This window comes from Antrostomus carolinensis, unplaced genomic scaffold (assembly GCF_000700745.2).
Source record: "Antrostomus carolinensis isolate BGI_N321 unplaced genomic scaffold, ASM70074v2 scaffold19653, whole genome shotgun sequence".
Taxonomy (NCBI): Eukaryota; Metazoa; Chordata; class Aves; order Caprimulgiformes; family Caprimulgidae; genus Antrostomus; species Antrostomus carolinensis.
Genome location: NW_010304769.1, coordinates 38,545 through 52,064, shown reverse-complemented (window position 1 = coordinate 52,064; position 13,520 = coordinate 38,545). Strand labels below are relative to the sequence as shown.

The window sequence follows — 13,520 nt, the reverse complement described above, 5'->3', positions numbered from 1 at the left end:
GGCCCTTGAACCCTCCCAGGGAGGACCAGCCACAGCTTCTCTGGGCAACCAGGGCCAGTGTCTCACCAACCTCACAAGAAATATTTTTTTCCTCATATCTCATCTAAATCTACCGTCTTCCAGTCTAAAGCCATCACCCCTTGTTTTATCACTACCTCCCTTTGTAAAAAGTCCTTCCCCAGCCTTCCTGTAGCCCCTTCAGGTGCTGGAAGGCCACTATAAGATCTCCCTGGAGCCTTCTCTTCTCCAGGCTGAACAGCCCCAACTCTCTCAGCCTGTTCTCATAGGAGAGGTGCTCCAGCCCTTGCATCATCCTTGTGGCCTCCTCTGGACTTGCTCCAGTAGATCCACATCCTTATGCCATTGTTGTGTCCCCGACACTGCATTTGTTTGCACTATTTCCAAAGAAGTGCTGCAGGGTTTTGTACAGGCCAGGTACTGTGCCCAAGAGGCAATATGCATGAGATCTGCTTGGGTGGAAAAAGTTTAGGCAGGACAGTGAGAGCCTGCTATAAACAGCTGTCCTCAAGGTCAGAGGACAGGCTCATTTTCAGTACTGGGACTACCCAGATGCTACACCCGTTCTTGGAATTTTACAGGGAAGCAGTTTTACCATGAAACAACAGACTGATGAAAAAAACAGAAGCTGGTAGATGTCAGACTAGGTGCTCTGGATGGTACGTACCTTGCTTATGTGTGACATTGATTTTCTGCAGTCTATTGAACTCACGAGCATCTGCGAGAGAAACATTTCATGTTAAAACTTCTCACATCAGTTGAATACCAAAGAAATGCCTTGTCCATGCAAACATGGCTTTCCTGCACATTCTTTTGCTCTCACAAGCCAGGAAAAGGGAGATATAATTTGAGGTTCTTCAATATCTCAAAGCTGTGTGAGGAACATGGGGAAAATAAAACGTAATAACGAGAAACTATTCCAAATTTCCATAAATACAGAGACAAAACTAAGGCAAACAAAGGCTGCTTTCTTAGGGTTTTTTTGCATCAAGAAGTTTGGGGAAACTGCTATCACTCCAAGTTTTGTGTGAAAGAGCACTAGTATAGGACATAGAAAAGGCAAAGATAGATGAATCGTATGCTTGCAACCTAAAAAGGCAATGAAACACCCACATATAGGAAAGAAATTATGGGAATTCTGTCAAAAGAGGGAGTGAGGGAAGGAGGGATGGAGGGAGGAGGGGTTACAGACTTGGGCAGCTCACCACTGTGCATTTACATTAGCATAACATGAGGATGTTAAGGGGACTGACACTGGACAGACTGGGAGAACTCATGGTTTCATTTCCCATCTCCCAACTCTAGGAGAGCAGGTAAGGTCATTCAGTGAGAAAAGTGTTGGAAAGGGAGGGGAGGACAGGCTCTGAAGTCTTACAGATGGGTGCAGAGAAGAGAGTTGAAGGCTATTTAAGAGGCAGGAAACATCCCAGAAGGAAGATCAGCTCTTGCAGAGAGCAGAGATATGGGAGATGGCAGAACCTGCAAATATAATACTGCGGAAATGCAGGGTCAGGAGGTAAGAGCAGAAGACTCCAAAACACACTCAGCCAACACCTTTAACTTACATTGCACTCATTCCTGGGCAGATAATAAGCAGTTTAAGCCAGAATCTGAAGTACTTACATTGTTCACAATACATCTCATCAGATCCATCAGCACAGTCGAGAGTTTCATCACACTCCAGGTAGGCATCAATGCAGCAGCCATCCTTGCATCTGAAGAAGGGGGACTGACACTTCCCATTACACACTGCATCAGAAACAGTTCAGACAGCTCATTAAAATGAATTCAGATGCTTTATGAAGGACTTAAAAGCTGCTGATAGGGCTGGCAAACATGAAACAAGGCAGACTGGTTAAGGTCGCCATTCAGTGCCACCCTGGACTCAAAAAGAAAGAGAAAAAAATAAGCATTTCTTGTTTATAAATGAAAAATTACTCTGGGAACAGCCATTCTTCCTCTCAAAAAAGAAGTACATAGAATGTGGAAGCAAGAATGAGCTACTCAGGAAGAGTATGGAGATATTATCCAAGCATGGGGGATTAAATGAGGAAAGCCAAACTGAAACCTGCACACTGGGCTGTGAAAGCCAATGGAGAAGAGCGATTATTCCCCTCTGCTCCAGAGGTGCTCCCCAGTGCACAAAGACATTGGCACGCTGGAGTGAATCCAGGAGAGACAGACTCATTTTGGAGGTGCACAGTAATAGGATGAGCAGCAACAGACACGAGTTGCAACAAGGCAAAGTGATTCAATATAAGAAGAAAATTATAGCGAGGGTCATCAAACACTGGCACAGGTTGTCCAGAGAAAGTGTAAAATCTCCTTCGTCAGAGATACCCAAAACTGGACTGGATGCAGTCCTGAGCAACCCAATGTGACTCAAAGCTGGGCCTGCTTTGAGTAGTGGGTTGGACCAGATGACCTCTCCAGAGGTAATTCCCAACCTGAATTATCCTATGACATGAAAGTGAAAGGCGTAGTAAAGAAATTAGTCTCCATGGCCTCACTTTCCACACTGACTGAGCGCTAATGAAAAGCCACAGGAATGGAGGTGAGACACTGAGCCTGAGCTCACAGCAGGATTACACGGCGCTACGGGAGGCTCACCTGGCTGTTGTCGCCCACCAATAGAACCTGAAGAGACAAGGGGAAAAGGAAAATAAATTTACCACCACATCATTTTGTCAGTTCAAGATCAGCTTTATATTGCATTCATATCTCACTTATGAAGTACATATTTTCTGGAAGCAAGCCCTGTAGGGGTTAGGGAGGGGAAATATGAGTGTCCACCACCTAGAGACCCCAGAGGAGCAGGACCCACATGAGGCAGGCCTCGAGGAGCACAAGGACACTTCTCTCCACTAGCTAGATCATGCCCAAATGGTCTTTCTCTTCCAAAGCTTTTGCCTCCTCCTTAAGCTCTGCACCACAAAGAGCCTGGCAGAGGCTCAGCCCATTTATCTGAGGTAGCACTAAGTCATTCTCTGACTTGGCTAAGAGGGTGCCAAGGGAGAAGATTAATTTCATTTTGGGAGTGAAGCACTTCTGGGTCCCCCACAGCACAATGCTACCCTCTGAATTTAGGTTTCAGATGTGACATGACGATTTGGTGAGGGTTTCTGCAGCCAGAGACACACCTGGAACACTGACCAGGGGAGCAGTGCCCTAGGAGCTGGGTCAGATATGTTGGCAGTGTAAGACTAGGACTCCCCATCCATCACTAGCCTGGCCTCCTCAGCTCTCCAAGAAACTGCAGAACCTGCCCACAGGGTCATCCCAATCCTATGAGAAAGAGGGGGCTGATTTTGGAAGCAGACTCACCTCTAACATTCCTGCAGGCGAGTTGACACTCCTCTTCCCGTAAGTAGTTATTCTTGTTGGGCTTGCAGCCACCAAAAATGAACTCCTCACACTGCTGAAGGCTTGGGTTGTAAAACCAACGTGGAAAAGACCCCCGACACCAACCCACCTTCTTAGGAGTCAAACAGTGCTCTATCAAGAAAGTTAACATAAAAGGCTCTGGTTAGCTTGCTTTGCCTTCACATATACAAAGGAGAAAATCTTCCAAAGGAAAGTTCATCAACAGTGTGGACACTTGTCTGAAAGATTTATAAAATCTTGACTGGCATGGAGAAGGGGAGGAGGGAATCGTGGTATATATTTTTCTATAGAATCATAGAATCATAGAATGGTCTGGGTTGGAAGGTTTAAAGCTCATCCAGTTCCAACCCCCCTGCCATCAGCAGGGACAACCCCCACTAGACCAGGTTGCTCAAAGCCTCATCCAACCTGGCCTTAAACACTTCCAGGGAGAAGGCATCCACAACTTCTCTGGGCAGGGCCACAAAATCAAATTAGAAGGTGCCACATCCATAAAACAAAAAGAGCTGCTTCTCCACACAGCACATAGCTAAGCTGTGAAACTCCTTGCTTCAGGATGCTGCCGCTGTGCAAAGATTACATGTCAAAAAGGGATTTACCATGGTTATTAAACACAAAGAAACCGTCTTCTGCTTAAAAAAATCTCCCACCTGCAAATTCCTTGGGGACTAGCCAAGCATAGTAGGGATTTACTGATAGCATGTCATGTTCTTGTACTCTTCCCAGTTACCTCTGGACACTGTTGGATGCAGTCTACCTGATTTTGGACAAACCATTACAGTCACCGGACATGGCTGTTCTTATATTTTTAGGGTATCTCTGGTAGGATACCACTTGTCCAAGAACTCTCGCTCCTAATGCACTTGCAATGCTGAACATTTTGATCATTAAACAAGTCCTTTAAAGTAAAACATACAAATAAAGCCAGGGACACCTTGAAAGTCATGCAGATGGCTCCACCTATCCTGCAGCTTCAGGGAATTAGGGCCTCCACAGCAAAACCATGGAGTCAACAAGACCTTTCAGGTTCTCCTCTCTTACAAGCCCAGCTGTACCCCTGGCTTCAGCCACTCTGGCATCACCCAGTAGAGGGCAATGACATGCAGAGAGGATGGGGTTATTGCAGGCCACCTCTTCTGCAAGAGGATGCAAAAACCCTAAAACAGACCGCTTTGAATGCAGAGACCTTCCACTACCCATCAGGTGCAAAATTTTACTGGGAAAAGTTGCAAGTCTGGTCTCTTGATTGTGCCCTTTTCCTGTCTACCCCTCTGAGAAGACCACCAATAATGCCAGGGCAGCACCCACACTTGGGGTCTTCAGCTAGACATCCAAGGGCTCACTCAGACTTACCTTCAGTCTGCTCAGAATTCAGCACTGTGATGGTGATGTTGGTGAAGTCTTGCTGCTGCGCAGTGTCCGTGACAGTAAGCTGGAAGACATAAGTCCCCGCCTGTAGGTTGGAGATTTCTACCTGGTCTTCTTCATGTTTCTGAGAATGCAAAAGAAAGGCTTATGCAGAAGGTACCTCTAATGAGGGAATGATGGCCCACATTCCTGCATTAGGAAGGACAGAGCTTGGCTGGAAACCCTCAAGCAGATGTCTGGCATGAAAGATGTCGCAGTGCTATACAATCCCCCCCAAACCCATGGGCTGGTACCCAGCTGGAATAGCAGAGAGAAAGAATAGCACAAGCCTAATCAGATATTTCATATTTTGGGACATTATGAAGGCATGAGGGAAAATTAAAAAAAAAAAACTTTGTAGAGGACTGAAAGACCTGCAGTTCTTATTTTACTTTTTAAAAAATAAAGCCCATTATGAATCCTGTACTTAGTACACAGGGAATAAGCTAGGTGTGTGTTTAAGAAATATATACTCTTTCATTTGGAATACGACAAGTATATTTCATTTTAGAGATGGAAACGAGTACCTATTTCTTTGTCAGCTGAGAGGTTTCTAAAAGAGAATGAATTATTTTGTCAGAATAGAAAGCTGTGAGATTACTGACACAAACTTTTTCCCCTATATTTGCTAACAATGTTGGGCCTCCATTTCCATGCTCTCTGCTTTTTTGGTTAGGTTTGAAGAGAACACAGTGTTGCTACATATCATCTTAATGTGGTTAACACAGCATAATACTAGAGGACTCTTTTTTTTCCCCCTGAAAGTTGCTTTGGTTGGGCTAGGGGGAAGGGAAAAGGAAAGGAGCACTTCCAGATTTCCACAGCCCACTCAGCACCCTAGAACTAGTCATTTCTGGTCTTCAAAATCAGCTGTAGGCCTGATGAACTTGTTTGCTAATTCTTCCAAAAGATGCCACAAGAGCTCCATATGAGTTCCAAGGCTTTCCAGAGCATTTTGCAGAAGTTTATCAGTAATCATTTGCTCTCCTAAAGGCACAATTCACATTTAATATTTATAAGATAGGCAGTGTTCACACTCCAGAGATCTTGGAGCCAGTCAGGAGACGTGACTTCTGCTTGAGTTGAGATAAAATAGGAGGAATCTATGCTCTAAAGACAGACAAAGTCCAGGAAAAGCCCCAGGAGAAGAGAACCAGAGCCTGAGCGTGGATTATTCAGAGCCAGAGGAGGAGAAGCACCAAAGCGGAGCACAGTAAAACTACAGGCAGGCCCCTCACTGAACTACAGGAGCTTGAGAGCAGAGGCAGCTCTTGCACTGAAGCTGCTGCCTTCATGGGTGGGTGCTCCCACCCAGGCAGAACCCAGGAAGGTTTGAGATGCCATCCTGGTGTAGGGAGCCTGAGACCTGATGAGGCCAAGAAATGCCACATCCCGGCAGTGTGCGAGAGGGTGGGGACAACCATGAGGAGTGCTCCACAGCTTTTGGAAACAGGCTCGTGGGTGGACTGGCTCAAGGAGGGAAGGACAAGGTGATTTCTAAGTCAGTGGCTGTGAGAGCCCACTGTAGTGCAGATCACAGGTGACACTGAGCAAGCTGCTTCCTTCCTGCAGCTCCTACCTTCATCTCCACGGAGGGGTCACCAAGGACCTGTTTCCATTCATAGCTGACTATCCCTCGGTCATCTGTGCTGTCAGTGCCTCTCAGCATCACTGGCTCCCCTGGCTGTACCCTCATGTCCGTGCCAGTGCGGGCTATTGGAGGATGGTCATCTGCAGAAGAAACATAGAACAAGGCTTGAGCAAGAGGCTGAAGGGTCCAGTCCTTGTCTCCATGAGAGGAAGACAAGGGAGGGAGATTCTTCCAGGCTAAATCAAGAGAGACTTCAACCAATGAAAGGAAAATACTTTTATACAGCTGTGCTTCTTGCAGCCTCAGCAAGCAACTGGCAATCAATACCGTTACTACTACCCTCACTAATTTAGTAACTCCACAACCCACTCTGGCAGTGCCTTTGAGCCAGTTTTCTCCCCAGCTACTTCTGCCCACAGGAACCTCCATGAGAGGGTTGTCCCTGTGGCTGCAGCCATTGTGCTTCTGACCATGGGACCACATCTTCACAAAACAGCAGAGAACAATCTCCACCCTCCACTTAGAAGATGACCTGATGTGGGTGTTGAAGAATGTGTAAACTGACTCTCATCATTCCTACCACCATCTTCCACCCCACTCTCTGACATGCATTCCTTAAAAAAAGCATACAAATGCCATCCATGAGATCATTATTTTTCCATTGGCTAGGACGTTCCATGGTCTCGCTTACTGGCAGCCTCCACAATCCATTAAACACTTTTCCAGATTGCAAGTGTGAGGAGATGAAAACTGAACCCTGCCTGTGCCAGCAAGAACAGCCCAAACAATGACACCATTGACCCTGACTCATAACTCCTTTTGGCCTGAACGTCTCTGATCACAGGCTTCCTGCATACCTCAGCCCATAAAACTCCACCTGGTAGTGCCTGTACCAAGTCCAAGACTCAATGTTCAAGTTCAACCCGAGTCTTTTGTAAAGGCATCAATTATCATTTATAAGCTAGAGATAGCTGTGACTGAAGAAGAGGACTAGTGCCCAAACCCCTTGGAAAACTACTCCATCAGCTAATTACTTTCACTGTCATAGACTTGCTCCTAATTTCCTGTTTGAGTGTTTCTGGATTCAGGTCCCAGCTTCTGACTCTTGCTAGAGCCTACTGAAGGGACCTTCAATGTAAGGCATATATTTAAACAAACTTGACACTCAAAACAACCTACTTTTTAGTTCTTTCATTACTAAATTCAGTAGGATAGAGGGCTTTGCAACATGTATTCCAGATCAGAGTTACCACAAATCCACCCAGAATATTCTATTTTCTAGTATCTTCTACCAAATGAAGACCCATCCATTCTATCTAGGTTTTACAAATGCTGCTGCCACCAGAAAGTGACAAGTGAAATAAAGCTTCCCTTGCTTACACATTTGAGCATTGTGCTGAGACTGCAGAATTGGGAAGGGTATGTGTGTACCAGCCCCCTGAGGTTGTCCCTGCAGCCTGCTCCCCAGCTGCAGCCCTGCAGCCTACCTCCCTCATCACCAGGCTGATGGAGCTGTGGTTTTACTGTATAAAAGGTCAGGCTCTTCTAGCTTGTGCAGCTGCAGGGCTTCTGGTGACGTTTATTGCACTGGTCTGTGTGCTCTCTGCAATCTGTCATTGGTTTTCTGTTTTATTTCATTTTTCATATAAGTATTGGGTATGAACAATACAAGATCAAGTTGATATTGTTGAGCTTGATCCAACCACCAAAATGAGCAGAGGAGACCCAGCTGGACTGAAAGAGGCCAAGAAGATGACACCTGCATTCCAGGCAGAGATGCCCACCCTGGTGTTGCAGAATTGCAGAATCAACAGAATGGTTGGGGTTGGAAGGGACCTCTGAAGATCATCTAGTCCAACCCCCCTGCCAAAGCAGGTTCACCTAGAGTAGATCACAAAGGAACACGTCCAGGTGGATTTTGAATGTTTCCAGAGATGGAGACCCCACAACCTCTCTGGGCAGCCTGTTCCAGTGCTCTGGCACCCTCACAGTAAAGAAGTATTTCCTTTTGTTTAGGTTGATCCTCCTGTTTTCCAGCTTGTAACCATTGCCCCTTGTCCTGTCACTGGACACCACTGAGAAGAGTCTGGCCCCATCCTCCTGACACCCGCCTTTTAGATATTGTAAGCATTGACAAGATCCCTCCTCAGCCTCCTCTTCTCTAAGCTAAACAGTCCCAGCTCTCTCGGCCTCTCCTCACATGGTAGATGCTCCAGTCCCCTCATCATTTTAGTGGTCCTGTGCCGGACTTTCTCCAGTAGTTCATTGTCCTTCTTGAACTGTGGGGCCCAGAACTGGACACAATACTCCAGGTGAGGCCTCACCAGGGCAGAGTAGAGGGGGAGGAGAACCTCCCTCAACCTGCTGGTCACACTCTTCTTTCACTCTTCTCAAAGGTGAGAAGCGTCCTCTCACCTTTGGGCGTGAACACTTCCCTGCTGCTCCTTCCTCAGGGCTGCATGCCAGAGTGATGGGTCCTGTCTCTGTCAGGCACAAAGGCCGCTGAAAGACACCAAGCAGGGCCAAGTGAGCCTGGCACCTCTTGGTTTTGAGCAGGACTGGTAAAACAAATCAATGGACTTTTGTTTTATTTTCAAATGGTCTTTCCAAGGGCCATGGGAGCATTCATAGGCCAAAACAATGACTGGAGCTGGAAACACCTTCCAACCAAACAGGGAAAAACAGCCCCACAGCCACCTTGTACACAGCACTACCAGCTCTGCAAAGGGGCCACGTTCCTGCCGGGGAAGTGCCATGAGGCTGCCGGGAGCAGCAGGTTCCTGCCAGGGTGAGCCCAGTGGGTGAGTGTGATTGCACAAGGGAAAGACGAGTTCTTCAGCACCACAGAGGCTGATCATTAACTCACAACAACTCCAAATCATACTTTGCCTTGACATTTTTAAGCATGTACACTTAAAAAAATATATATATAAAAAAATTGTAGGCCAAATATTTCTCCATAGATCAATTTAGCTACTTTGGGTTGTGGATTGTGAAGTAAAAGATCAGTTCTGATCAATGAGTCAGTTCTCTGTCCAGATTCCATCTCTGGTTAGCCAAATTCCCCCAACCTCCAGAAAACCAGTCAGAGGATCAGCTCATGTGCCATGACTGCCAAGGAGGAACTCTCACTAGAAATTAGAGACTTTCTTTGCAAGTCTGCCCCTTTTCTCCTTACGATGTCTGAAAGCTCAGGGACTTTGGAGTATTTCTGCTACACTGACTATATGAAGCCTTCAGTGGCAACGTGGCTGTTCTCCACCTGAGCTTCATAACTGAATGCTGCCTGAGCCGCACTGAATACCAGCAGACTGCTCTTAGAAGGGAGATCCTCCATTCCGTTTGTTGTGCTCTGAAAATCTGTTTGCACAATGAAAGTTACCTTTGCTATAATGCTGTTATTATTATTGGAAAGTTTCTGCTGGAAAACTCTGTAATTAACAGGGAGATTAAAGCTTTATGATGCTGTTCTGTGTTGTGCTCTTCACTGTGCAACACACACTCCTGGAGTCACATCATTAAGTGACAGCTGCAGTTTCCATTTATAAAATATGTTGGAAAGGGAAATATCTTTTCTTTATGATGCCAGAAAAAAGCTTGATAGAGTAAATCCAAAATGCTTGAAAAAAAATCTATATGGCTCATAGAATATTCATGCCTCAGCCCCTGTTTTTTGATTTTTTTTAAAGATTTCATCTAGTTTTAAGGCTTATGCAGTTAGTGGTTAGACTGGCTTCACCTTTAACAATGGGTAAACTTGAACCGAAGTTGATAGGGGAACAGGAATCAAAAAGATATTAAATCACAGAATCACAGAATATTAGGGATTGGAAGGGACCTCAAAAGATCATCTAGTCCAAGCCCCCAAATTCCTACAAGGACTGCAAAAGTAAGCATCTAGGTGGGGGGAGAGACCTCACTAGGGACCTCGCTGTCTCAACACGCAGGCACCAGTGAAATCCCGCAGCAGAAAGCACTTGCAAACCTCCCAGTTTGGGCATTTCTCTTTCAGAGCTCAAATATCAGCTTTTGCCCTCCAGACAGAAATTCACAGAAAACCAGATCTCCTCCATTCCAGTGCTCCTGCCAATACACCCTGAGTATGTGAGACTATAAAGCCACCCTTGAAAATACCTCAGGGTGATTTGAGGTGCCACTAGAAAGAGCTGGAAAGCTTTCTCACAGTCGCTGCTGGTGTCTGCAGCGCAGGAGCAGCTTACAAACGAGACAAGCACGGCTTGTGCTGGGTACACTGAGGCACTGCGAAGGGAAGGACCTCACTGGGGACAAAAGCCACTGCATAAAGCCACTGGCCAAACCAGTAGCAGAGACAGGAGGAGAAATGAGGCCACTCAAATTCCAGCATCCATGAGACGTGCAACCTCGGAGATTTCAAGCGTGGGAAGGCAGCTGAGCCTGCCTGCTGCAAAAGCAGGTGGGCAGGGGTGGGCAGCAGTGTGGTTGTCCCCCATACCACTAAAGCTTTGCTCTAACCTTGCTTCATTAAGTCATTCAAAATTGAACAGCTTGCAGGGAGGGTTCATTCCAATCTCACCCATCCACACAAGGAAACTCTCCAGAGTAACAGGTGAAGGTAAGGAAGGAAGGTGCTGCTGCCACAGAGTTCATTTGCCTGAGGAGGGGGAGGAGGAGAAGGGAACAAGGAAATGCAAGACATTGACTGGAGAAAGAGAAATAAAAGCTCTTGTGCCATAGGGGTTCCTCCTGGCTGGGCAGCAAATGCAGTCACAATAAAGCCATATGGTTTTTGGACAACTCATGCAGAGCCAAGCAGCTCTGAGCATTAATTTCTAGAGGTTCCTACAGTGGTTTGTAAGAGGTGCGCACAACAGGTCAACTTAACCTCTCTGAAACAATACAATAGGACTGAAAGGATTCTGTTTTCAGATTAATGCAGTCTGCTGCTGCCCCAGGCTCCTTCCATCCTTCCTCAGGGTGTGGGAAACCATATTTGCTTTAGTGGGCAGAGGGAAAGGGTCTCCTGGGGGTCTTTGTGCCATTGAAGATCGGTTTGTTACTCCATTCTCCTTAGATTGCTTTGGAGCCACAATGTGAGGTAGACACAACATGTGGCACGTCAGCAAATTCTGCGTGACCAGCAGGAGTTGCAGAGTGACTGGAACTTGCTCATCACTTGCTCTGAACAGGGAGCTGGACCGGCTGGTCTCTAAGGGCCTTTCCAGGAGACATGAGTCTCTGAATCTGTGATGTGGGACCTGAACATGCAGTTCCCCCTCTCCCAGTCTGAGCTGGGCAATGGAAGATGAGCAGCTGGCTCAGGGCTAAGCAGTATCAGCCAAGGGGACACCAGTGACTGGACCCATCTCAGTCCCAGATGGGTCCAGTCCCAGCATCGCTCATTCTAGTTGCACTGCACCTGCAGAATGGAAACCAGCATGGGACCAAACATTTGAAGATGGATCAGCCTTGGGGAGCTCTCTTCTCTGAATGCATTACCGAAGCTTTAACCTGCAGATCTCTCTCCATGGAGAGGCAGAAGCAGATGTGTCCTGAACCCTGCGGACTCCTCAGCGCTTCCTGTCTCCCACTCCCAAGCCCTGACTTCAACAGGAGGAGAGCGTCACTGAGCATTTCACAACCACCACAAAAGGTTCAGTTCAAGAAACGGACAAAGGTTCAGGGAGGTTATTTTCCAGTTTCACACCCAGAACTGGTTTGCCTAGACCAGAATAAGCTCCAGGTAGTTACTTAAACACTGGGCTCCATTATTACCCATAAAGTGCCTGCTGAGCCTGCCCCTCCCGTATGAGCCAGGCAGAAAACTCGCACCAAAGTTCAGGCTGGAGGATCATTTAAGAGGACAGAGCCATTTAACAACAACATCAGAGACTTCGGACTGTACGTTACCTGGTGCAGGTGAGAGACAGAGACAAGCTGTCATCACCAGTTTATACATGACTCAGAAGCTCTCGTTCTCCAAAATACTGAAAATATACTCAGATGACCCGCAGAAGCAAGATTTCAGCTGTGTCCGTTGTTGCCTGTACTCACAGGTTTTTCTGAAGTCACAACACCATAAGAGTGGCCACAGTGGGTTAGATCAAGGCTTCCTCCATCCCTGTGCTCAGTATCCAAGTCTCGCTGTGGATGCTCAAGCAAGGGCAAGAACATGCAAGTGTACACAATGCTTCTCCCCATAACATTCTCCCAGCTTTCAGCTACGTCCATTAGGCTCAGGAAACACTCCAAGATTAAATTTGTCTGTTCAGCTGTGTCTTTCAGGTGTCATATAGTCTCCTCCTGAACAGATATAACCTCTTCACTCAACACGTCTGCTCCCTGTAGTAGTACTGTGGGTCTTTCAATTTGCAGCTTTTTTGGTTAATGTCACCCACTACGACCACTAACTATATATTTCACTACTCCTTAGACAAAAACATGCTTTTAATCCTCATTATTGCAGAGGACATCTAGAGATTGCCACATGGGCAAAGCCTAAAGGTTCCTAGGACACCTGACAGCAGCACATAAAGGAAAGGAAAGGATGATAAAGCAGCATATAAGCTTCCTGCAGACCTTTAGAGTCCAGTCTCAGGGGGCTGACAATAACCCAGACTCCAGAGCAGCCACAGAGCTTCACATTTTAACAGCACAACAGTGGGAAGACTAGAGAATTTTGTCTCCAGTGCAAAACTTTGGCCAAGATTTTTTGTCTATTTGGGTGGAAAACTTGACGTGCTAAAAACAGCTCCCTTAACAATTGGTTCACCTGGCCTCTTCAGGCATCCTCCAACAGTCTGGAAGCAAAAATGCTGTAGAGCTTCCTTATGCTGCCAGGTGGACATGCTCAATGTCCAGGGAGTCCTTCATTTGGCCTCCTACACCTGCACCTTCCCCTCTTACTCTTGGCAGCAGTCTTCCTGCCCAGACATCCTTGTTCCTCCTGCATGGATCCACTTCCAGTATAGCAGCTGGAGGGGCTTGGGGTTTTGGGTTGGATTTTTTTTGTTTGGATTGTTTTGTTCCTGAACCAAAATCAAGATCTGCATTCCTAAGTCAACTGGAGGTTGTGGAGTCTCCATTTCTGAAGATGTTCAAAACCGTCCTGGATGCTTTCCAGTGCAACCTGGTGTAGGGA

The 13,520-nt window shown here is 46.6% G+C and overlaps 1 protein-coding gene across 1 annotated transcript in view; it reads right to left on the bottom strand.

The window, feature by feature from the left end:
• SPINT1 (serine peptidase inhibitor, Kunitz type 1) overlaps positions 1 to 13,520 on the bottom strand; it is a 19,554-nt gene that overhangs the window by 3,116 nt on the left and 2,918 nt on the right. The window contains exons 2-7 of the mRNA XM_010164578.1: positions 6,389 to 6,540; positions 4,756 to 4,894; positions 3,343 to 3,513; positions 2,629 to 2,655; positions 1,642 to 1,767; positions 686 to 736 (exon numbers count right to left, since the gene is read on the bottom strand). Of these exons, the coding sequence (XP_010162880.1) occupies positions 686 to 736; positions 1,642 to 1,767; positions 2,629 to 2,655; positions 3,343 to 3,513; positions 4,756 to 4,894; positions 6,389 to 6,540 (666 nt within the window). The remainder of the gene's footprint in view (positions 1 to 685; positions 737 to 1,641; positions 1,768 to 2,628; positions 2,656 to 3,342; positions 3,514 to 4,755; positions 4,895 to 6,388; positions 6,541 to 13,520) is intronic.